Source organism: Engraulis encrasicolus, chromosome 2, assembly GCF_034702125.1.
Source record: "Engraulis encrasicolus isolate BLACKSEA-1 chromosome 2, IST_EnEncr_1.0, whole genome shotgun sequence".
Lineage (NCBI taxonomy): Eukaryota > Metazoa > Chordata > Actinopteri > Clupeiformes > Engraulidae > Engraulis > Engraulis encrasicolus.
In genome coordinates this window covers 3,901,326-3,925,185 of record NC_085858.1, presented here as the reverse complement: position 1 = coordinate 3,925,185, position 23,860 = coordinate 3,901,326, and the positions used below count along the sequence as shown (strand labels likewise).

General features: G+C 43.5%; 2 protein-coding genes across 2 annotated transcripts; one reads left to right on the top strand and one right to left on the bottom strand.

Annotated features, from left to right (window-relative positions):
- The first annotated feature begins 2,162 nt into the window (after positions 1-2,162).
- On the top strand, positions 2,163-8,876 carry LOC134466081 (C-signal-like). The gene is made up of 6 exons (XM_063219981.1): positions 2,163-2,463; positions 2,792-2,846; positions 3,640-3,827; positions 4,274-4,441; positions 7,395-7,505; positions 8,386-8,876. Exons 1-6 carry the CDS (start codon positions 2,326-2,328, stop codon positions 8,497-8,499), a joined length of 774 nt encoding a protein of 257 aa, XP_063076051.1. The 5' UTR covers positions 2,163-2,325; the 3' UTR covers positions 8,500-8,876.
- Positions 8,877-12,129: 3,253 nt separating this feature from the next.
- On the bottom strand, positions 12,130-21,211 carry trim35-12 (tripartite motif containing 35-12). Its single transcript, XM_063193165.1, has 9 exons — positions 20,780-21,211; positions 19,916-20,111; positions 19,361-19,524; positions 16,785-16,880; positions 15,624-15,854; positions 14,515-14,537; positions 14,152-14,273; positions 13,388-13,569; positions 12,130-12,588 (listed from the first exon to the last, which is right to left on the bottom strand). The coding sequence occupies exons 1-9, from the start codon at positions 21,041-21,043 to the stop codon at positions 12,220-12,222; spliced, it is 1,647 nt and encodes a 548-aa protein (XP_063049235.1). The 5' UTR covers positions 21,044-21,211; the 3' UTR covers positions 12,130-12,219.
- Positions 21,212-23,860: the final 2,649 nt, after the last annotated feature.

Sequence of the window (23,860 nt, the reverse complement as noted above, 5' to 3'; positions counted from 1 at the left end):
TGTCCCTCAGCAGTGGCCAGACATGTCCTTTAGCAAGGCTGTGGTGGTGACCCATGCCTCCCCCACTGTAAACATCAGGTCAGGAGTTAGGCCTGTAGGGCGGGGAAAGGTGCTAGTTACAATTATATTGTATATATAATATGTATGCTATTTTCAAAAAACTATTTAAACATCTGTTTTATCTGTGTAAACACATGTGAATAAAAATAAAAACTTCATTGTTGCACTTGCACAGGTGTATTTTTGTCTCCTCAATGGGATATTTTTTTATAACCAGGGCATTCTAAAACTATGTTTGTGTAACCAAGAGGCCAAAACCGTTTGCGTTTTCAAAGTCATCATATATAAGCTTTTCAGACTATACGGGTCCAGCATTAATAGGAGCCTATTAGAATACGATTTTGAACACGAGTGACCCACACAGGGCTGTTTGAAATGAGTAGAATATTGGCCGTGGTGGAAATGAAAGAGAGCATCCACAGTCCACACAAACAGTTGTCTGATGATGCGATTGTGCATGGAATGAATGTTGTGTGCAGTGGTCACTGCCATGTGGCTGTGACGCAGATGTAAACAAATCCGTTTTGGCTTGAACAATGGCAATGCGAACGACTGCGTTCCTAGATTCTCCCACTCTGGAACCCATTCTCCAAAAAGATTGTTCTAGGCTACCCAGAACGACGGCATCATATAGCTAGGACAGGAGAACGAGTCGTAAATCTATTGTTAGCTTAGAAAAACATTTCCGTATAACCAGGGCTTTTGAACTTGAGACTTGTTTGTGCAGAGGGCATTACAAATTGCTCATGTTTGAGGGCTGCAACATTCAGAGAGCGAAATATGCCTTTACAATTGAACAAAGGCAAAACACACTCCGCACTTCTAAAGTAACAATCCAGTGAAACCAGAGCAGGACTTGATCATACATAAAAAGGAAGAAAAATCGGGTGCAACACGGATGTCTATCCGTTGTTTACTTTTTCAGTGCAATCAGTCTAACGTTTTGACATGCGTCTTCATCAGAGTCTGTATGGCACCAGATTGGTTCATTTTTATTTATGACTTTATTATTGTTGCCTTCAGATAAGCAGGGGTAGACCCTGGACTTATTGATTATCGGGGTATATTAATTTACAACATACAACAACGGTTGGGTTCCTTCACTCATGCATTACTAAGATGCAGAGTAGCTAGGCCTGTGTGAATGTGACGGAGGTCATCTTGCACCTGTTCACCCCCCTCGGGGATCGAACGTGCGACCTCGTCAACTACAACGGTTCGGCAATGGAAGACACAGTACGATACCGCTGGGCCAAGAGACTAGTCTCTCGGCCCAACGGCACGAGACTGTATGAGGCTTTTGGAGGGAGGTTTGCTAATGTTCCACGCCAACTCTGCTAGTTAGCCTCCGTTACACTCTCCCCCTAAAACCTCACTCCTATCCGGGTCATGGCACCACTGCGACGGAGGTCATCTTGCACCTGTTCGTCCCCCTAGGGGATCTCACTTGCAACCTCGTCAACTACAACGGTTCGGCAATGGGAGACACAGTACGATACCGCTGGACCAAGAGACTAGTCTCCCGGCCCAACGGCACGAGACTCTATGAGGCTATCGGAGGGAGGTTTACCAACGTTCCACGCCAACTCTGTGCTAGTTAGCCTCCGTTACATGAGGAGCATCTTTTAGTCTCTGGTCTGTCCAGGCACAGGGTCCAAGTCGAACAAGTAGGCTACCTCCTGTCCTTGTTCTGCTGATTAGGTGTGAAGTGTGAAGAGCTCGGCAAAAAAGTGTAAGTTACAAAAAAAATGTGGTTTAGTGGTTTTAGTGGAGTTAAAAAAAATGCTGTCATCATCAAAGGTAGTCAAGGGCAGTGTGTCAAGAGTGTGAGTAATACAACTGCATGTTGAAACTGGAAGACATTCTCCTTTACGTGTACAAGGAATTCTCCTTTTTTCTGCACACACCATTCTATGCCACAGAAAATAACATAATGAGAGGAAAAGGAAAAGATTAAATTGACAATATCCTTACTTGCATTCTAGGTACACCGGTTACATAAACTCCCCTAGAGATTGTATCATTACATTGTAATAACTTCCTGTCCCACCACTAACTCCACCCCACCCCCAACAGCGGGAGACCAAACTTGTGTGAGTGCGTGCGTGGGAGCATGCTTTTAGAAATATGAAGGAGTGGTCCAGGACTATGTAAAAACAGGCACTCCTTCGTGTCAGAGCTGTTGAGGGAGTGAGGCAACACACTGTCTTCTTCACACTGCACTGCACTGCACTGCTGATCGTCCTAATAGTGAACGACCACAACATGGCAGGAAAGACTTGCAACATCCTGGTCACTGGGGCCAACCGTGGCCTGGGGCTGGAGTTTATTAAACAGCTGGCCGAGAAGCCATGTCCTGGACGCAGGATCTTTGCAGGCTGTCGGGACCCCAGTAAGGCAGAGGTGAGAAGGCAGCTCATTCAGTTTGGCCCCTACTTCCATTCTGTTTTTCTTTCTTTCTTGAAGGGAGAGCTGCACACAAAACTGAAACTAGGGATATCAGTGAGTGTGTTTTTGTATTATATTGTATTCTTTTCTTTCCTTCTATCTTTCTTTCTTTCTTTTTTTCTTTCTTGAAAGGCCAGCTGCACGCAAAACTGCAACTAAGTTGAAATCAGTAAGGTGTTTTTATTTTCTATTGTATTCTTTTCTTTCCTTCTTGAAGGGAAATCTGTCAACCTCTACACTACAGTATGTGACAGTTCCCCTTTTTTCCCTCATGTGTCTGCAGGGTTTGGAGAAGCTGTCAAAGAAACACCCAGGAGTCATCCACATCATTCGCCTTGGTAAAAAACATTTTTATTAAATAAAGAAAATAAGCATTACATTAAAAATAAGTAATCTAGGCCTACATTCCTCTGAGCATTTGGGGGTGTTCTCACACAATATGTTGTACATGTAAACCATCCCTTGTGAAAAATGTTTTTAATTTTGCTGCAATATTAGAACTGCAGTGAATGCAGTGTTTTTTACACAAAAAAAATTAATACTCCAACACTATTGCACAGGGCTGGACTGGGTGTGAAAGACGGGCTGGGCATTTTGTGTGATTATCGGTTCACTGGGCATTGAGAAAGACAACATTTTGGTAATCTAATATCTATCTAATATCTAATAATATCTTTTGACCACAACACCCAAAATGCTTCATTTCTCTCTGTTTAGGATAGACCTGCTGTAGCAGCATGAGGACTGATACGTTTGAGGATAGGGTCAGGCCAAAATGATCAACAGTCCACTGGGCAAATGCTCTGTATGCCTTATGGCCAATCCAACCATGCTATTGCAGTATAATGTGGCATGCAGTTGTGTGCTGCAGTTTTTCCATACTGAAGGGCTTGCAGAAAAACTGCAGTATATGCAACAGTAGGGGGTGTGCGGGTGTGTTGGTGACTGACTTTGAAATGTTACTATTTCCCATCTTAGACCTTGTTTATAATTAACAAAAACAACTGTGAATCCAAAACGAAAAATGAAATACAACGGTAGTAAGCATGGGATGAGTGGGTGTTTTGTGCAAGGAGGACAAGAAAGACAATTGACTTGTTCACCGTGGGCGGTGCTACATGTGACTTACAGATGTTGGAGACAGTGCCAGCGTGCTGGAGGCGGCCAAGCAGGTGAGCTCCATCGTGGGGGGCGATGGACTGAACCTGCTGGTCAACAACGCAGGCATGGCCTACCACAGCAACATGAAGGAAGCCGTTCCCTCAGAGATGGAGAACACCTTCAACGTAAACGTCATGGGACCCATGAGGATGACAAAGGTAGCACTACACTACACTAGGCTGACACTTCAATTAAAGCCATGTAGCCTCTTAGTGTAGACGGGGTTGTCGGCCCGGCAGGCCTTTTCACTATTTGCTGACAATGCTAAACTGCATTATAACAACATTTCTATGACATTGCTGAGAGCCTAAGTAACAGATTAAGACATATGCATTACACTTTTGGTGACAGTAAGGTTATAACATTGGCTCTGCGCACAGGGGTTAACGTCAGTCGGCAACTTGGATTCATTAGTTCAAATCCAGTGGCACTTACCGTATTCCAAATGATCTTGTTTTACATGTCCAATTAAACCAGGTTATCATTCAACCAGCATTCAACCAGCCTGGCTGGAGTGGACAGCTAAAGCCAAGTCATTATGTGGTAATAGAGTGTAACTAATTATCCGTTTTGCTCTCTCTCTCTCTCTCCTTTCTGCTATCAGGAGTTCCTGCCGTTGCTTCAGGCGGCGGCCAAGAAGAGTAGTGAGTCTGGCATGTCCTGCAGGAGAGCTGCGGTCATCAACATTTCCACTCTGCTGGGATGCATCGAGAAAGTGCCCGCCACATACGGCTTCTTCCCTGTCCTCGCTCTCCCTTATCGCGTTAGCAAGGTACACACATGCTGTTTTTTATGATGATGATGATGATGATGATGATTATTTTAATTATTATTATCATTGTGTTACAAATGTGCTAAGGTCTACACTACCTGCTGAGTTTCCTTTCATGATGATCATGATGATGATGGTAATGTTGGTGACCCATTGATGCCTAAGGCACCTGCAAAAAAAGGGTGCTGAATGCCTGAGCCTTTTTAAAGAAAAGCTGCCCTCAGCCTATAAAAACCTAAATATGTCAGCTTCTGTAGCACATTAAAATGTGCACTAAGTTGCATTTAAACGCTAAGACTCTCATCTCTTAGAAGGAATGTGTTCATACATCTCAAGCAAACAGAGATTTTTAATAAAGTTGTGCATACCATTTTATTAGACTCTCAACGTGATGTGACGATCACCATCCCAGTTAAATTCGGAATAAACTTCAAAATCCTGCTTCACACCTTCAAGGCTATCCACAACATTGCACCTCCATACCTGTCTGATCTTCTCCACATAGGTACCCCCTCCTGCTCCCTCAGATCCTCCTCCTCCTCTATCATCCTCAATTTCCCCTCTGCTTGCCTCTCTACATTGTGGAGAAGAGCTTTCGGTTCTCCCCAGCTCTTATCTGGAACTCTCTTCCCCCTGACGTCCTTAACATCAACCCTTTTTCCCTCTTTAAATCCAGACTGAAAACCCATCTGTTCCAGTTAGCCTATTATCTAGTATGATTGCAATGTTCATTTCCAGGGCAATTTTCCCTCCTCTTTCTTTACTTTTATGTGCTATTGTGTCTGCTTTTACCGATATTTTAATGTTGTACAGTGACCTTGAGTGTTCAGAAAGGCACTTCCAAATAAAAGTGGGATGATGTGGAGTTCACTAACCCCCAGTCACTAGCGCCCATATGGCCGAGGGATGGCAGCTTTGATGTGCCAGAATGCCCTCCGCACACAGACTACAGGGGAAGTCAAACAAGCTATTGTTGTCGCCTGTGTGCCTCACTACTTGGCCACAGACAGGCCTGCCGACAGGGGGGACAAACGGGTATGTTGTCCCGGGTGTAAGTGAGATAGGGGGCCCAGAATTGGGTCCCCATTACATTGTATGTATTGCATTGGTGTCCCTTTCATGTGACTTTGTCCTAGGGCCAGCAAAAGCTGCCAGCGACCCTGGCCCCAGATATAATACAATTCACACTCACTGTAAGGGAGTGGTTGGATCGAGTCAGACGTAATATTGACAATATGGGCCTTTCACTTTGATAGCCGACTTGTACAAACCCCAACTCCGATGAAGTTGGGACGTTTGGTAAACAGTGAATAAAATCAAAATGCTATCATTTTCAAACCATTCAATCTATTCATTAGATGGAGAATAGTGAAAAGACAACATATTAAGTGTTAAAACCGAGAAAAAATATTGTTTTGGGGGACATATGTACTCATTTCTAATTTGATAAATCCAACACGTCTCAAAAGAGTTGGGACGGGGACAATAAATGGCAGCAAATGTCGAGGAAGACTAAAAACAAAACAAAAGACAACACTTAACAGTTAAATACATTAAACGATGAGATGATTTTATATAAAAAACAGTGTTAATTCCTATCTTGGACATGATTTCACCAGCTTAAATGGTGGGTGTATTCCTTGTCATGTTTTGCAATGTTTTCCTTTCTGTAGTGCTTACAGTGTGACAGGTCTTGACCAAAAACCCACCATTTTATCACCTGCTGGTCCTTATGATGGAGCCAAACTGTTAAAACATAGTAGAGAATGCAATTTGACCTTACTATGTGGCAGTAATCGAAGATCTCCCTTCAAAATATAATACATGAGTGGCTTTTCATGCTGTTTAAAACCCATTTATACCATTCAGCACTGTATTTAACTCTACAGATGAGTGAGAACATCTTAACCAATGCACTACTGCATCCGCATGCCATCATGGAGGCTGACTTTTGAAGCTAGCACTAACACAAGTTGGATGGTCCATTTTCACTGTAGCACAGGATGTGCAATGCTCTATTATTGTCAAAAAGAATGGACTTCTACAACTTCTGCTGACTTCTGTAAGCAAAGGACAGTTTCCCATGTCTTCTGGGTCTATTTCAAGTGAGCTCAGGTGTTTAGGAGAATGTTAAACCCCTGTATCATTTTCATGCATTAAGCATTCTTAATATGGTCAATTTTCAATAGCTCTAGCACTCCAGGAATTAGAGTGAGACTACAGCCAATATATATTTCATGATGTCATGAACCTATACAATGATTTTATTAACAAAAATATGTCTTATATACACTCAATCGTGGTAAATCAAAGGGAATTCAAAAATGTATGTAATAACTATGGTAATTATTCCCTTTGCAGCTTTAATTCTGAGTGACTCAGCCTCTCTGTGATGATCTTATACCTGGACACCTATATTGTCCGTCAGTACAATTCATTTTGAAATGTTCTTCTTTGTTGTTTTATCTTATTTGGATGTTTACTAAATTTCACTGATCCCCGTCCCAACTCTTTTGAGACATGTTGGATTTATCAAATTAGAAATGAGTACATATGTCCCCCAAAACAATATTTTTTCTCGGTTTTAACACTTAATATGTTGTCTTTTCACTATTCTCCAACTAATGAATAGATTGAATGTTTTGAAAATGATAGCATTTTGATTTTATTCACTGTTTACCAAACGTCCCAACTTCATCGGAGTTGGGGTTTGTAGACACTGCTGACTGGAAATTACTGTGGGGCATTTAAATTAATTATTACTCTTAACTTCTTCCTTCATGCCTGTATGACTCAACTGGAACCTGCATGCTTGAGCTCCCCATGATTTCATCACACCTGCCCTTATCGACCTCCTTCAAAATGAAACATTGATCTTTCACGCTCACTCGCACATTCTCTCTCATTCTCTCTCTCTCTCTCTCTCTCTCTCTCTCTCGTCTCTCTCTCTCAGGCAGGTCTGAACATGATGACAGTGTGTAACGCGGAGGAATTCAAGGGGGACAGGATCCTCTTCACTCTCCTGCACCCCGGATGGGTGCGCACAGACATGGGTGGACCTGACGTAAGTACTACAAACTGGTCCCTCTCCCCCTCCCCCCCTCCCAAACTGGTCCCTCTCCCCATCTCCCCCTTCCTCCCTCTCCAGGACCAGTAGCAGTTCTAACCATTTGTAGGCCCTAAGCAAAATATGGGGCCTTGGGGTTGGTGACTGATGGTAGTTATCCAAACTTCTCTCTAACACCAGGGCGCGGACATGGGGAGGGGTATGCACAGGCATGGGGGGTGCTGACGGGACTAACAACCACAGGGCAATGATATGGGAGGCTGACATGAGTCACTCACATTCGGCCCTCTCCAATACCCGGAGTGATACTGTGTCAAGTCAGGTCATGTCTGTGGCACACTTGGATAACCAACACTAACCAAAGTGCTGTAGGTACATGAAAATTATCACTGCAGAATTCTGGAAAAGGATCACAATTTTTATTTTTATTTTATTATATGTATAGGCCTACAGTATATGATATGGCAAAGGATGTGTATGAAATTTAACTGAGTATTAAGTGCATGCACACACAATGTTAGTCCTGTTTTAAAGTGTTTATGGCGTTTTGGAACCAAACTCGATACTGTATGATATGATGCCATACAAGGCCCTGACTGCTTGGACTGCATAGTATAATGTTGCATGCAAGGCTGTGACATGCTTGTACTGTATACAGTATTAAAATATAATGCCATGCAAGGCCCTGACAGCTTGAACTGTACACAGTGTTATAATATAATGTCACACAAGGCTCTGTTTGCACTGGATATTATGACATGATGTCATACAAGGCCTTCACTGCTTGGATTGTATAGTATAATAAAGTGGGCTGCAAGGCCCTGGGTTTTTGTACTGTTAAAAAGGCCCTGACTGCGTTTCCTTGATTGTCCACAAGGGGGAGATAGAGGCTGCTGAGAGTGTGAGTGGCATGCTGAGTGTCATGGAGACACTGACAGAGAAGCACAACGGAGCCTTCCTGGACTACAAAGGACAACCCCTGTCCTGGTGAAACACTAATGAAGAAGAAGAAGACGAAGTACGAAGCACCTATCAACCTGTCTTAAATATTTAGTAGCAGCCACAGCCTCCATTTATTTTGTTGGCTTGGTGCTGCTGTTGTGTTACATTAGAATGCATTATGCCTCCATATGTTATAATAAAAAACGATGAGTCACTGGAAATTCTGCATGTTTTTAATAGGCCTAACATAAGAGTGGTGGTATTATTTTGCAATACAGTACATGACCAAGTGCATGCACACATAATGTTGGTCCTTCTTAAAAAAATAAATCTTGAGTCCAGCTGGTTTCATTCCTATTTTTGATTTTGGCTCTCAGTCACTTTGAGGTCCTTGGGCACTAAATGAAAGATGCTATTGCTTACAAGGGAAAAGGGCAATTTGGTTCAAAATGTCTAGCTTTTTGTCAGAAGTGGAGTGTAGCCTACGCAATCTAGATCTACAATAGAAGTATTAGGTCTACATACAGTAATTGTTGCATTTCAATTCACAGTTCTCTGTCTCTGTCTCTGTCTCTGTCTCTGTCTCTCTCTCTCTCTCTCTCTCTCCCTCTCCCTCTCCCTCTCTCTCTCTCTCTCTCCTGACAATATCACCTCTGTAACCTTAATCCGTTTTCCCATAGTGTCCTTTCCTGTGAGATTAGGAGTTCCTGCTGTGGGCTACATCACTGCCAAGCAGGCAGAGAAGTGAGTGGGCAGGAGGGTTGCCAAATGAGACTGATGATGTCCAGCCCAAAAAAATGCTCAAAACCCGCCTGGAAGCACTAAGTCCTGCCCAAATTGAACTAAATTCATAAAAGTAAATACATAAATCTGCTGAAAAACTCGCCGAAATTTGGGCAGGTTTTTACCTGCAAACGGCATTCAAAGCAGCCCAATTGGACAGGAAAACGCCCACTCTGGCAACACTGGCACTGGGCAGTGGCTAGGCATGTCCCTCATCAGTGAGTCCCTCAGCAGTGGCCAGTCATGTCCTTTAGCAAGGCTGTGGTGGTGACCCATGCCTCCCCCACTGCAAACATCAGGTCAGGAGTTAGGCCTGTAGGGCGGGGAAAAGTGCTGTTTACACATAAGCAGATATTTTAAATTGCGGACATTTTTAAAATCTATTTAAACATCTGTTTTATCTGACATCTAACATGGATATAAGTAAATCTTTATTGTTACAGGTGCGTTTTATCCCCTTAAATGGGATATTTTTTATAACCAGAGATTTTTTATGTGCATTCTAAAACTCAGTTTGTGTAAATGAGAGGCAAAAAAAAATGAGTTTTCAAAAATATCCATTTACGTGTAACAGCTTCTGACACTAGAGGTCCAGCATTAACAGGGGCCAATGACGATATGTTAATTTTTATTTTTATTTTTATTTTAATCAATATTACACTTAGCAGAACCCTTTTCTCCAAGATGACTTTAACCCTCTGGTTGTGTTAGAAACATGGTTACGTGCATGGTGTTAACGGTCAAAATTGACCGCCTACACAAAAAAGGTAATAATACATTGATTAAAAATCTGATTTGCATATTTTGTGATTAATTCCTTTTAGACATCCTTTTGAAACATTTCCAATGTGATTTAAATGTTATTCTGCTTTGTTTTAGTGATTTGTAGGCTTTTTTTCTTATCTTGCACCAATTCGTTTTATTAGTATTTCAACTAACTGTAAACATCTATACTTATGTGGCACATATGGTTGTATTCTGAAAAGCCTAACAAAAAAGAATATGAGAGTAAAGTGAATGTTATATAGGCCTAACTGTATATAACTTTGGGATATGTAAATTTATCTTCCACAATTCTTTAAGAATTTCATTATATTTCATTTTGACCATTTGAATAGGTTAGCTGGAGGATATCATGAAGTGTCATTTGTGTATGATGAAAAATAGAGAAGTTATTTAAGAATGAAGTTTCAAAACGGTCATTTTTGACCGTAACACAACCAGAGGGTTAAAGGGAGGAGGTAAACCGGCTACAGTCATGTTATGAAGTAAGCAAAGTGGAGTGGAGATTAAGTTTGTTATGAGTGGAAGAATCTGGTGCCACATGAATGTCTCTTTTCTGTTGTTTATTTTTTCAACGATTCAACATGTGTCTTCATCAGAGTTCGTGTGGCACCAGATGTCTTCATTTTTATATATGCCTTTACTATTGTTGCCTTCAGATAAGCATGGTAGACCCTGGACTTATTGATGATCGGGGCATGTTACAACAACAGTAGGGTTCCTTCACGCATGCAGTACTAAAATCCACAGTAGCTATGTGACGTATGTGTCGTAAAATAATCCATTTCATTTCATTCAATATAATCAATCACATTAACTGAACACTACTTATGGACAGTACCATATACCTATACTGATTAGATAAATCAGCAACTCACCCTCATATTAAAGGTGAAAACAATATACAAAGAATGGAATTGGTGTAGCCTAAGAATACAATACACAGTGACACTTTATTTGAATAGCATAGTTGATTACATCTTTCTACAGAACCTGAGACAGTTCAGACACCATGTTTTGAAACTGTGTGCTGATGGTTAGTGATTTGGCTTGGTTATGACAATAAGTCAGTCTCATCATGAACAATGATGACCAAAAAGGAAATGAAATGAGAACATGTGTAAGTCTCTGTGGTCTGTCCAGGTAAGGTGTCCAAGTCAAACTAGTACATAACTAACCTGACTCTCGCGCAGGTGCGAGCTCACGAAGTGTAACGAAGATGCACGAAGCACTCGGGGTCTCGCGAGAGCCAGGCTAGTACATAACATCCTTTGCTTTTGCTTATGGTCTCTTGCCTCAGGGTTGCCCCACCTCCGTGGAGAAGACAATAAAGTGTCCTCGCTGTCAACTCGGCAGAGCAACATTTGGGGGTGTGGGGGGGTTTCTCCATTCATTATCCTCATTGCAAATAGGAGTATGACATTTGAATTATAATTTTACAAGATATTTAATAAAAACGTCAACAACACAGAGCCTTGTATTATGAAGCTACAAGCAACAGGAAAGAATGGGAGGTACCCACTGACATGTACTGTACATTATTCAGGTCAGTGGAGTTACAAAGTCTAAAATATCACTCTTTGGGAGTGAAAATTGCTCATGTTATGTTGGCCCTTTCTCACTCTCTCACTCCACACCCTTGCATTTTTCACTCTGGGGAATTGTCATATTAAAGTCCAATTTTCATGTGGTTTGTTTTGTTTGCTTGTTTGATTGTTTGTTTACAACATTCCATAGACTTCCCTGCATTTCATTTGACCCAAGGTGCTTCTGTGAGGCACGTGTTCCAAATGAACCAGAAAACTAAATGCACAAACCTAATAGCTCAACTGGATCTGTTGGGCATAGGGCTAAGTTACACAAGCACACATCCGCTATCGTGTTACCATACTTCTGAACAGTACATTAAAGGAAAATGCACGCCATGCCAGTATGAGCCAGGTGAAGTATTGATGAGAATTGATGGGGGTGTGGGGCTGGGTGTCAGTAGAGCAGTAAGTTTAACGCGATCCCCGGCCCCCCCTACATAAAAAAATCCCATATCAGGTCAAAACTTGAGAGCTCTGATAAGTCCTTTTCTTTTGCTTACGGCCTCTTGCCAGCCTGTGTCAGCCTTGCATCATGAGGCTACAGGCAACAGGAAAGGGCGGCAGGTACTAGTTTGACGACTTGACAGTATTGTCGGCACAATAAGTCCTCCAGATCACCAGGTGGCGCTGTTCCAGACGGCCACCTTCACAGGGCACAGCTTCAGCGGGCTGTTGATGTTGGCCCCGGGGCAGAAGAAGGGGAACATCTTCTCGCTGAACGCGTGACCGCTGAAGGTGTAGATGGGCGCCATGGCGACGGGGTCTGAGAAGCTGACCTCCCCGGCCTCGTAGTCCAGCTGCACGCGGACCCTGCGGGGGGGCCGCGGGAGGTGAAGGGTCGTGCGCGGCCGCGTCATAGCCGTGTACTCGCCGTCCGAGAAGGAGACGATCCAGAAGCCGCCGTCAGGGCAGCCGGAGATCTTGCCCTTCCGCTCCACGCTCTCGTTCACCACGCCCAGCACCCAGTCCTGGTTGTCGCCCACCTGTAACATCAATCAATATGTATATGAGTCAGTGACTTATTTGGGAGGGCTCAGATGCCAGGTGGTACAACCACAGCTAATAGGCATCAATTAATTAGTAATTGGTAATTAATGCACTACAATGAATGTGCTTTTTAGATAATCTGCTAACAACAAAATAATTTAATCTGTACAATAGTGGGATTTAGCTGTGGTTGCACCACCCTGGTCCGTGCTATGACTAAATCATCATTGACCCATATATAGTCAAATGTTCTATCAAACAGCTTCCTTGGCGGAGGTCCACACTCTTTAAGTGCATTTCTAGTTATTTTGACTCCTCTTTTTATCTATTTTTTAATCTTTACAGAGCAACCTGGAACACAGATTTCCCCATGGAAATGAATAAAGATTATATCTATCGATTTATCTATCTACTAACTCTACTACCTCCACTTCCCAGCTGAGTGTAATGTAATACAGTGGTTCTCAACTGGAACAGTCTCAACTGGACCCACCATTTTCCACTCTCATTCGGTCGCGACACAATTTTTTTTAGCGACACTCGAATGACTGGTTGCTACTATCCTGCTACTATCTCGCATAAACATTCTGATTTTATCTATGATGACAGATGACCTGTTCAATCGCCTATCAAGTTGTAATTTTTTTTTTTTTTGCGAATCAATGAATTACGATTTTTTTTCTTACACCACGGCTCGGCGACCCACCCATGACCCCTCCGCGACCCCCACCCCTTTTGGGTCGCGACCCACCAGTTGAGAAACACTGGTGATCTATCTACTACTCTGCTACGTACCTCCACTTCCCAGGCATGACGCCCGCTCTCGTAGCCCTCGGATCCCAGCAGGAAGACGAAGTGGTCGAAGCGCTCGGGGTTGTCTGGAAGCTTCCGATCCACGCCACTGTTGGTGACGGCCGTCAGGTCCCGGTTGAGGGTCAACCAACTGTAGGCCGTGTTGGGGTCAAGGGTCACCGGAGCTGGTGGAAAACGAGCACGCACACGGTGCGCACACACACACATAATCACACACACACATAATCACACACACACACACACAGTCACACATACACATGCACGCACGCTCTCACACACACACACACACACACACACGCACACACACACACACACACACACACACACACACACACACACACACACACACACACACACACACACACACACACACACACACACAAACGAAAAATGAAAATGTAGCTCAAGCCTGACTTTTGCCTGTATGACTGTTCTTATTAACTAATAAATACATTAAATATATACTTTAAAGTATCCAGCTGTAGTGAAGTGTAATGAAGTGCCCTTTACATTAAGTGGTAAAAACATGAATCCATTTCTAATCCTTTTGATAAAAATATGAATCAATTCTAATCCATTTCGGATTTTTTTTTAAAACACAACAAAATCCACATCCAAAATATTCCATTCATTTCAAACTTAACAAAATAATTTGACATAAGCCCAACCCTAATTTTTGAATCAATGACTGTGCTTATTTACAAATAAAACACTTTAAAAAATAATATACCAATGTCCAGACTCACTGTATTCCACAATGGCCTGCATCTTCTCCCAGACCCTGTACTTGAGGGAGCCGGTGTGCTTGGCAACGTTGATGAGCACTCCTGGAACTCCCTTCTCTGGCATCTCCTGGGAAACGGCAGCCCTGCAACGCAACCAGGGGAGAGCAGAGTCAAGCGGGAAGGTGTGTGTGTGTGTGTTTGTGTGTGTGTGTGTGTGTGCGTGCGTGCGTGCTTGTGTGTGCGTGTGCGTGCTTGTGTGTGCGTGCTTGTGTGTGCGTGTGTGTGTGTGCGTGCTTGCGTGCGTGTGCATGTGTGCGTGTGTGTGCATGCTTGTGTAATCAAAACAAACCCTTCAAAGAAGCACAGGTCGAGTGAGTTACTTACCTCTTGCTGGTATTCTTGTAATTCTATAATTGGGAGAAAAAAGATGTGAATAAGTACAAACATACCAGAGGAGGATAATAATTCAAGTGGACAAAATAATTATTAATAAAAAAATAACCTCTGTTATAGGCTTGTTATTATCAAAGTGGTAATGACTAAATATGCTACGCATCACTATGACCTTTTTTGTTCAACACGCTGCGTCTCTACCCTACCGAGACATATTAACTTGTGTGTGTGTGCATGTGCGAGTGTGTGTGTGTGTGTGTGTGTGTGTGTGTGTGTGTGTGTGTGTGTGTGTGTGTGTGTGTGTGTGTGTGTGTGTGTGTGTGTGTGTGTGTGTGTGTGTGTGTGTGTGTGTGTGTGTGTGTGTGTGAAAGATTGTAATTTATTCTTTTTTTTTTTTAGCAAACTTGAAGGAACTGTATGTAATGGCATAGCAATGTTTGAATGTTTGAGTTTGAGTTTTGAAGTTGAGTAGATGAGTGCGGTTGTATTTAGTAAACCTGAAGGAACTGTTGGCTTATCAAATGTTCTACCAAATGTATCAAATCTGTAGTGGTGTGCATTGGCACTGCCCTCACGATTCGATTCGATTACGATTCGGGAGGTAGCGATTCGATTCGATTCAATTCTATAATGCATTGCAATGCATTACATTTCTACTGAAAGTAAAGCAAATGTTTCATCAGTCATGATGAGGCAATACAAGTAGTCAGATACTGAGCAACATTTTATTGGCTGTTTTCTGTATCAGCCTTGCAGTTTTCAATGCTTTGACGTGCTTTTATTTATTTTAACATTCATTTACTCCTGAAACATCCACGGAAGTAATTGAAACTTAACAAAATTTGCCGCATTGATTATGGAACTTGCCGCATTGAATTGAATTGTCCATGCCTTGCATTGCATTGCATTGCCGAATCGATTATTGTTGACACCGCTACAAATCTGTTGTTTATTATCGCTGACTTTTCTGTTGGAAGCTGAGTGGGGTTTTTTAACAAACCTGAAGGAACTGTATCAAATGTATCACCAAATGTATCAAATCTGTTACTAATCACTGGCATTACTGTTGGTAGCTGAGTGGGTTTTTTCTTTTAGCAAACCTGGAGGAACTTTATGTCGCATACTGCCATTTCGTTGTCGATGGCCCTGACGGCGGTGGAGAGCGTGAGGATGTCCCGCGTGATGCCGTCTGTCTTCTTCTTCATTATCTGTTTCTTGTCCTCCTCTTCCTCCTCCAGAACAGCAAGGCGTGCAGCCTCTTCCTTCTTAAGGAACTCGTACATCTCCGCAAACTCCTCCCGGATCAGACGCTCCGTAGTCTGCTTCTGGTTCTGGCAGAAGAGAAGAGAAGAGAAGAGAAGAGAAGAGAAGAGAAGAGAAGAGAAGAGAAGAGAAGAGAAGAGAAGAGAAGAGGAAACGAGACGAGACGAGACGAGACGAGACGAGACGAGAAGAGAAGAGAAGAGAAGAGAAGAGAAGAGAGGAGAAGAGAAGAGAAGAGACTGATATTTTAGTGTAGGTGTACATTATTTACTGCAGACTAGGAAGAAAGCTATTTTTTTAAAAAGTGATTTGTTTTTGTTAAGTTTTTATGGCTTTATTTCAACCGGACAGTAAAGAGTAGAAAGGAAACAATGGAGGTAGGGAGATGGGGTGTGGTCAGGATATGACTCAGGCCAGATTCAAACCTGGCTTCTCCATAGTTCAATGTTTCCCGTAGTAGAAATGGGTCACAGCCTCCCCATCTTATGTTAAGAATTTTGCAAGAATACAGGTAGCATCGACATTCAGCCTTCATCAGACAGCAACAACAAGTCATTCAAGGCACCAACCAGCACACGGAGCAGCAGGGTAAACGATTAACTTTTTTTTTAACAATTTATAAACAATTAATTAACAATTAACAATTAACTTTTTTCATTCAATGGCTAATAGACGTTAATCTTACTAGCCAAACACACACTCACTAATGGCTAATAAGTTTCCTTTCTCTACCACCCAAACTGAAATTTCATCAGCATTTGGCCTATTGGTGGGTGTTACTTTAGAGCCCTGGGGAACAGTATGAAGTTTAGTATCAGGCTTAAACACACTTAGACCAACACCAGACACAATCCAACCAAAACTCCTGTCATCTCCTCTGCTATATCTATTAAGCCACTGTTGGTCACACAGTTTGCCTGTATTGACATACTGGCTGGCGTCCTTTTGCCCGTGTGTTGTGTAAACTTCCTGGAAAGCACATTATTTACTGTTGATACCTTGATATACACACTGGTGTCCTCACACTTCTGCTTTGCCTCATAGAGCCCTCGAAGAGTTTTCTTCAAGGGGAGCACCTCTTTTTTCAACTCCTCCTGTGGAAAAACACACGACAGAATAAACAGGTTAAAATATGTTGGTTAACCATAAGTAGTCATTATTTATACATGTTTTTACTGCTTATTGTATATAACTGCACATGTCATTTTACATTAAGCATTTTAAGCACCTGATAGTACTAATAATATCCTAATAAAAAATGTCTATAGGCTATTTTACACACTTTATCTATTATTGCACAGTAAGATGTGGAATACAAATGACAAGGCTGCTATGAAGGCTGCTATGTTTAACTGTCTTCAGAACAGTGACAAGACAAAAGAAACACATTTAGGAAAGCACCCTTTGCTTGATTCCTAATTTGCGGGAGAAATGACATTTTCATAACACCAGGTTTGTCACCAATTCATTTGTTTTTTTTTCTTCATTTTGTCAAAAACTCATTTCCACATGACAATGAGGCACCAGATGAGCATGGGTAATAATGTCACATGCGCCTGGCTGTCACTCTGAGGGGGCAAGGGCAGAAATGAGAAGGTCAGCTGGGTAATAAGACAAGTCCATTAGGCCTAACCTGTGCTCCACAACGCCTGTCACAGGTGAAGCATGGTTTTAGCATGGTTTTGGTCAGGGCACAATTTCAGCACAATTTCACAATTTCCCTTGCTTGTTTCGCTGTTCTTGGCAAAAGTAAAGCAGCAGAAACATTGCTTTAGGCTACTGACAGGTTAAGGTAAGGCATGGTTTTGGTCAGGGCACGGCAGAGCATTTTTGCTTTTAGCAACAGAAATTCACGGAAAACTGTACGAACCTCGCCACGTGACAAAGGGCTTTCCCGCAGCGTTGAGGACCACAACTTAACTTGCAGAGCCGTCACACCTCAATGCGGAATACACTCTTTTGCAATTGCCTGAAATAAATATGCCTTTGCATAGTCTGCCTACAGTAGCCTATATCCTGCCACAGCACTACAACACTACTACAGTAGCCTACAGTATATCCTGCTACAGCACTACAACACTACTACAGTAGCCTACAGTATATCCTGCTACAGCACTACAACACTACTACAGTAGCCTACAGTATATCCTGCTACAGCACTACAACACTACTACAGTAGCCTACAGCACTACAACACTACTACAGTAGCCTATCTTGCTACAGCACTACAACACTACTACAGTAGCCTATCTTGCTTGACTCAGTCCGCTGTTAATACTGAAGATGGACCAATGGGTTGCTGCTTCTAAACTGTGGAGCAGTCTCTATGGAAAAAACAAAACAAATAAACAAACAAAAAACAACAGTATGGGACTGTCGGCACACAGGAAAAATGTCCTATATGCCAGAGTACCATTCCAGCCCTGCCTCACATGTCCTGGCAGTCTATTTCTCTCCCAGGGCTGGACCTAGGCATAGAGGCGATTCTAGGGTCAGGTGGGGCCCCAAGCGAAAATGCAAAAAAATGAGCATTTGAATCAAAATCACCACTACTGTGGTAAAATGTGGGCTGTTATTCACTATCTAGGGGCTTGGGGGCTCCAAGCGGCTGCCTGCCTTGCCTGGTGACAAGATGCACCTCTGGCTAGGCATAGACAGATAAGGCCATCTCCTAGGGCACCAAATGACTTGGGGATCACCATAGTAACGCCTGAAAGTCCCACAGAATTAGAATCATGTGGACTACACCCACAATTCATGTCAGCTTCATGAATGCCAATCAGGGTAGATTACCGATGGCATGGAGGAGGTCCCAAGCAGTTGCTGTGAGGTAGCTGGTCCACTGCTTAGCAAAAAAAATTGTTCCCACGATGACTTAACCCAATGTGACATGACTGCCGCGCAGAGGTCACTCTCATATGCCACATTGTGGACAGAAATTCTAACCAGGATGCTTCACACGGGTCACAGTGGGAATGCTCGCTACCTAGCAAACTTGCTGCCGGGCAGCACTGCTTCATCATGAATGACCTTAATGTCTTGCGGGCACCATAGTAACGCCTGAAAGTCACGCAGTATTAGAACATCAAGCAAAATAAAAACATTTAATTTTTTATTGACAATGATTGCTTGTGGGCACTCAGCTGCATTTGATCAGATGTTTGATGCTATACTTACAGATGCCAATTTCTAAACGCATAAAACAAAGGGGGTGCTCGTCCAGGGCACCAAACTGACCAGAATCCTAAAGTATCTCTTGCAGCAGCGCCTGGCCGCCAGGGATCTTTTAGACTTTTCTGTCATCTCTTTCGTCTATCTTTCTTACTTTACTGTACATTAATTTTGTAGATGCTGTTTCTTTCTGTTGCACTCTCTTTCTAACACATTCTCTCTCTCCCTCCATCTGTCTCACCTTAAGTGTATCTCTCAGTCTCACCTTCTCTCTCTCCCTCTCTCTCTCTCTCTCTCTCTCTCTCTCTCTCTCTCTATCTCTCTCTCTCTCTCTCTCTCCCTCTCTCTCTCTCTCTCTCTCTCTCTCTCTCTCTCTCTCTCTCACTCTCCCTCTCTCTCTCACCTTCAGCTCCTGTGCCGCCTCCTCCACAGGGCAGATGTTGTGGCCCTGGTGTTTCCTGGACGTGTGGCAGACGCAGCACAGTGCCTCGGCGTCCTCCTGGCAGTACAGCTTGATGGGCTCCCCGTGCGTTGAACACAGCTCCTCCAGCCCTCTGCCTCCTCCACCTCAATCAACCAATCAATCAATCAGTCAAACAATCGATATGTATTTACATAGCACAGTATCACCAACTTAACAACTCAAAGGGCTTTCAAATACACATACAAACACACACTAGCTCTGGACACTGCCAAGAAGTTGCCCATTGTCTGCGTTCACGTGAGAAAGTGCTCCCACACACACACGCGCGCACACACACACGCGTGCGGGGACACACACACACACACACACACACACACACACACACACACACACACACACACACACACACACACACACACACACACACACACACACACACACACACACACACACACACACACACACACACACACACACACACACACACACACACACACAAATAGTAATAATACTGTAGTCATATTAGACCTCCACCTCCAGCTCCTACTCCAGCTCCCACAGCACCTCCTCCTCCTCCTCCTCCTCCTCCAGCGCCATCTGCTCCCCCTCCCCCTCTTCCTCCAGAGGAGGCCGCGGCCTCAGTTGCGGCGCGCATCATGGCCTGCTCCCTCAGCATGGTGTCACACACGTTCTTCAGCGTCAGGCTGACGGTGGGCTCCTGCAGCGACACCTTGGAGTAGGGGAGTAAATAATGAGCGTTTTGTATTGATGCATCGATCCTACAGCTGGCGATTCAATGAATTGATTCGTCCACCAGAGAATCAATTAATCATTATTAATCGATTCATCGATTTTTGTTCTTATTTCACTCATTTTGTAAGGCATTTTATTTTTCTCATGCAGCAATAATAATACTGAGTGTAATAATGATGTTCATGAAATAAAGTCCATGTAGATATTTCAGCTTTTGTTATTGAACATTTCACACATGAGTCAAGCCTGCAGGGTAAAAAATATGAACTGTTGATTTGAATCAAGTATTCCTTTATAGTATTGAATAGGAGTATTCCTGAGTATCGAAAATAATCAAATCGCTGGCCTAAGAAATCGCTATCGAATCGCCACGAAGGCTCTGATTTACCAGCCAGACAGTGCCCTCCTAGAGGCACAACACCTTCAGCGTTGCTTCTAGTCAGGCCAAGAGCAATACAATATTGTTTCTGAGCTCCCGAAAAATTGGGAACTCCTCCCACTTTGTCGGAAAACATATAACCATTAGCAGACCAAGGGGGGCAGGTCGACCATGCCATTTGGGAAACGTTAATCGTTATGCTCAGACCAAGTCTCAAAGAGATTTGAAAGTCGATGATAATCAGGCTACTGATTTTACACCCCTACCTTGGAGCGGCAGACGGGGCACTCGCGCATGGACTTCTTCTTGCTCCAGAACTGCTGCAGGCAGGCCTTGCAGAAGCTGTGGGTGCACTTGAGCACCACCGGGTCGGTGAAGATCTCGCAGCACACAGGGCAGGACAGCTCGTCCTCCAGCATGGACTTGGAGCGTGAGGAGAGCGCCCGCGGCCGAGACTCCTCCGCGGACTTGGGACTCAGCAGGTTGCTGGCCCTCAGGGGCTGCGACAGCGCTCTCGGGCGCAGAGGCATGGCGGCGAAGCAGCACAGTACACAGGACAGACAGAGGACAGGCTGTAGAGACAGCACAGACACAGAGGACAGAGGCAGTGGCCTACAGACACACACAGACACTACAGACAGAGGATAGAGACAGTGGCCTACAGACAACACACACTACAGACAGAGGATAGAGGCAGTGGCCTACAGACACACAGAGATACTCCAGACAGAGGATAGAGGCAGTGGCCTACAGACACACAGAGATACTCTAGACAGAGGATAGAGGCAGTGGCCTACAGACACACACAGACACTACAGACAGAGGATAGAGGCAGTGGCCTACAGATAACACACTACAGACAGAGCACAGAGGAAGTACAGACACCACAGAAAGAGGACAGAAGAAGTAGAGTTGGAGGACAGAGGCTGTTCAGCTCGTATAGACTGGAGAGAGAGCGTACACAGTACACACAGACAGAGGATAGAGGCAGTACAGACAAAAGACAGAGGCTCTAGGGACAGCACAGACAGAGGGACTACAGAGAGGACAGACAAAGGACAGAGGTAGTATAGACAGCACAGAAGGTGGACAGAGTGAAGATGGAGGACAGAGGTCGGTACAGGCAGTACTGACAGAGGACAGAGAGTCTGTAACCTACAGACAACACAAACACTACAGACAATAGACCATACAGAGAGTACACCCAGTCCAGATGAGGAACAGAGGCTCCACAGACAGTCCAAATGGAGACCGACCTCAGAACTCTTCAGCTTCCTCTTCAATGAAAGAAAATTCTGTTTCCCCAAATGTTCAAATGTAGTATCCTTCAAAGGCTGAACACCAAGACCTCACTGTAAGTCCTGTGCCTTGTCACAACCTTTCCAACCTGTACCACCACACCTGATGTTTTGACTTTGTTTTCAGCAGACACTGCCATTGGCCAATCCCTAAGGGTAGCTGTCAGAATCATCATGGTATTGGTTGACCACTATACTGGAAGAACTGGTCTGACGCCCAAAGTGGCTCTGCTTTGAATGTCTCCCTCCCGTCTCCTCTCTCTTGGTCCTTAGAACAAAACAGAAGGCAGACGCTCTGTCACCAGGGACGGGTTAGCACACAGGCTGGATGTGGCAGTAGCCTAGGGGCCCCCAGCTGCCAGAGGGGGCCTGATTGGCCACAATGAAACAAACAAGCAAAAAAAAAAACTTTCTTGTAAAACTGCAAAAATACACAATATTGAATAAATTAGTCATGTTGAATAGAGTACCAAATGTTGATACCCTCCTTCACTAGTTGGAAAATGTGTTATCCTTCATTCTGTCTATGTAGTCTTGTTACAGACCTTCTCTCGAACCGGGGCCTACAGAAATGTGTAGCCTAGGGCCCCCTGGCATATTCATACCAACCCTGTGTCACCATCACACTCCCGTCATTAAGCACATACTACCCACATCATCTCATCCTTGAAAACGCCACCAACACTATCAGCGGTACAGCCAAAGCACTTCTGCATTGTTTGCAGTCAACAGCACTGTTTTGGGGACTCGGGCAAGGTTGAGTTTGCCGCCCAAATTAGAACGTCAAGTCACTTTTATTTACACAGCACATCCTGGAATGCAAACAAGTGAAAATGTGATTTCATGTTATTTTATTTTACATTCTTTTGTCTTACTTTACTGTACAGAACATTGAATTGCATTGAATTACATATGTATGAAATGCGCTATACAGTTAAAATGGCCTTGCCTTGCCTAGATAGTAGATTTATACTGCCTTTATATCTCAAAGGGCAAATTTGTTTGAGTTGTTTTGTTGTTGCTGTTCTTGATAACTGGATAACTTGCTTATACCAGCTGCCATTGATATTGACGCTACTAAACCTGTTAAATGATTTGAAGTCACTGTATTCATAGGAGAATAATCCAAGAAGGTGGTTCCATCAGTGGCAGAACAATTGCACATAGGGCAACCCGTTTTTTACAAGATCAAGATAGGGCCCCCACCCAGAGACACTGGATAAAGTAGTGATGAATCAAGCCTGTACTTTTCTGGGATTCATGTGACGTCAGGTGAATGCACAGGACAGGAGGCCCTTGGAGGTTGCGAAATAGAGTTCCTTTAGCGCTGTAGATGGAGTTAGCGCACATCTTATGCAAAATGCCACCAAACACCTAAGAAAAGAAAAAAGGAGGGGACAACATCCCCCTTAGGACACAGCTTGAGCACACTCCTTTGCATTGGGTAGGCGTGGTTTGATTTATCTTAGTCTACCAGAACTGAGGCGCTTAACTTTTTTTTTTTTAAATCACCCCCTTACCTGTGCCCAAGACAAGCAGTGCATCCCCAACACAAAAGTCTACACATATGTACGCAAAAATGATTGAAGTGATGAATTACAATGCTTCTTGCTTGAGATATTAATCAACACCTCAATTACTTTAAATGGGTACCAAAACATGTAGGCCTATTTATACAGGTATTTATTTGGCCTAATTATAATGTTCGCAAGCAGAATTTTGGTCACAACCTCAACACAAACAAAAGCCTGCAGACCCCCTGCATTGCGCACCCCAGGTTAAGGACCACTGACTGTACTAGAAACTCTCAACCTCACTATCAACACGGGGAGGGGCCTGGGCCCTGCGGCAATAGCTTCGCTGACTACCCCTATAGCTCCGCCCCTGGGTTCTGTGGTAAACCAGTTAAGTTAACCTGGAGACACTCGTAAATCAGATGATAAGAGGGCCAAGTTTTCTTAACTAAATTAGGCCTGCAGGCCATCTGTTAGGTTTACCACTTGCCGTAGTTCATCACTCAACCAGGTTCATCTCCCAACTATAATTGTG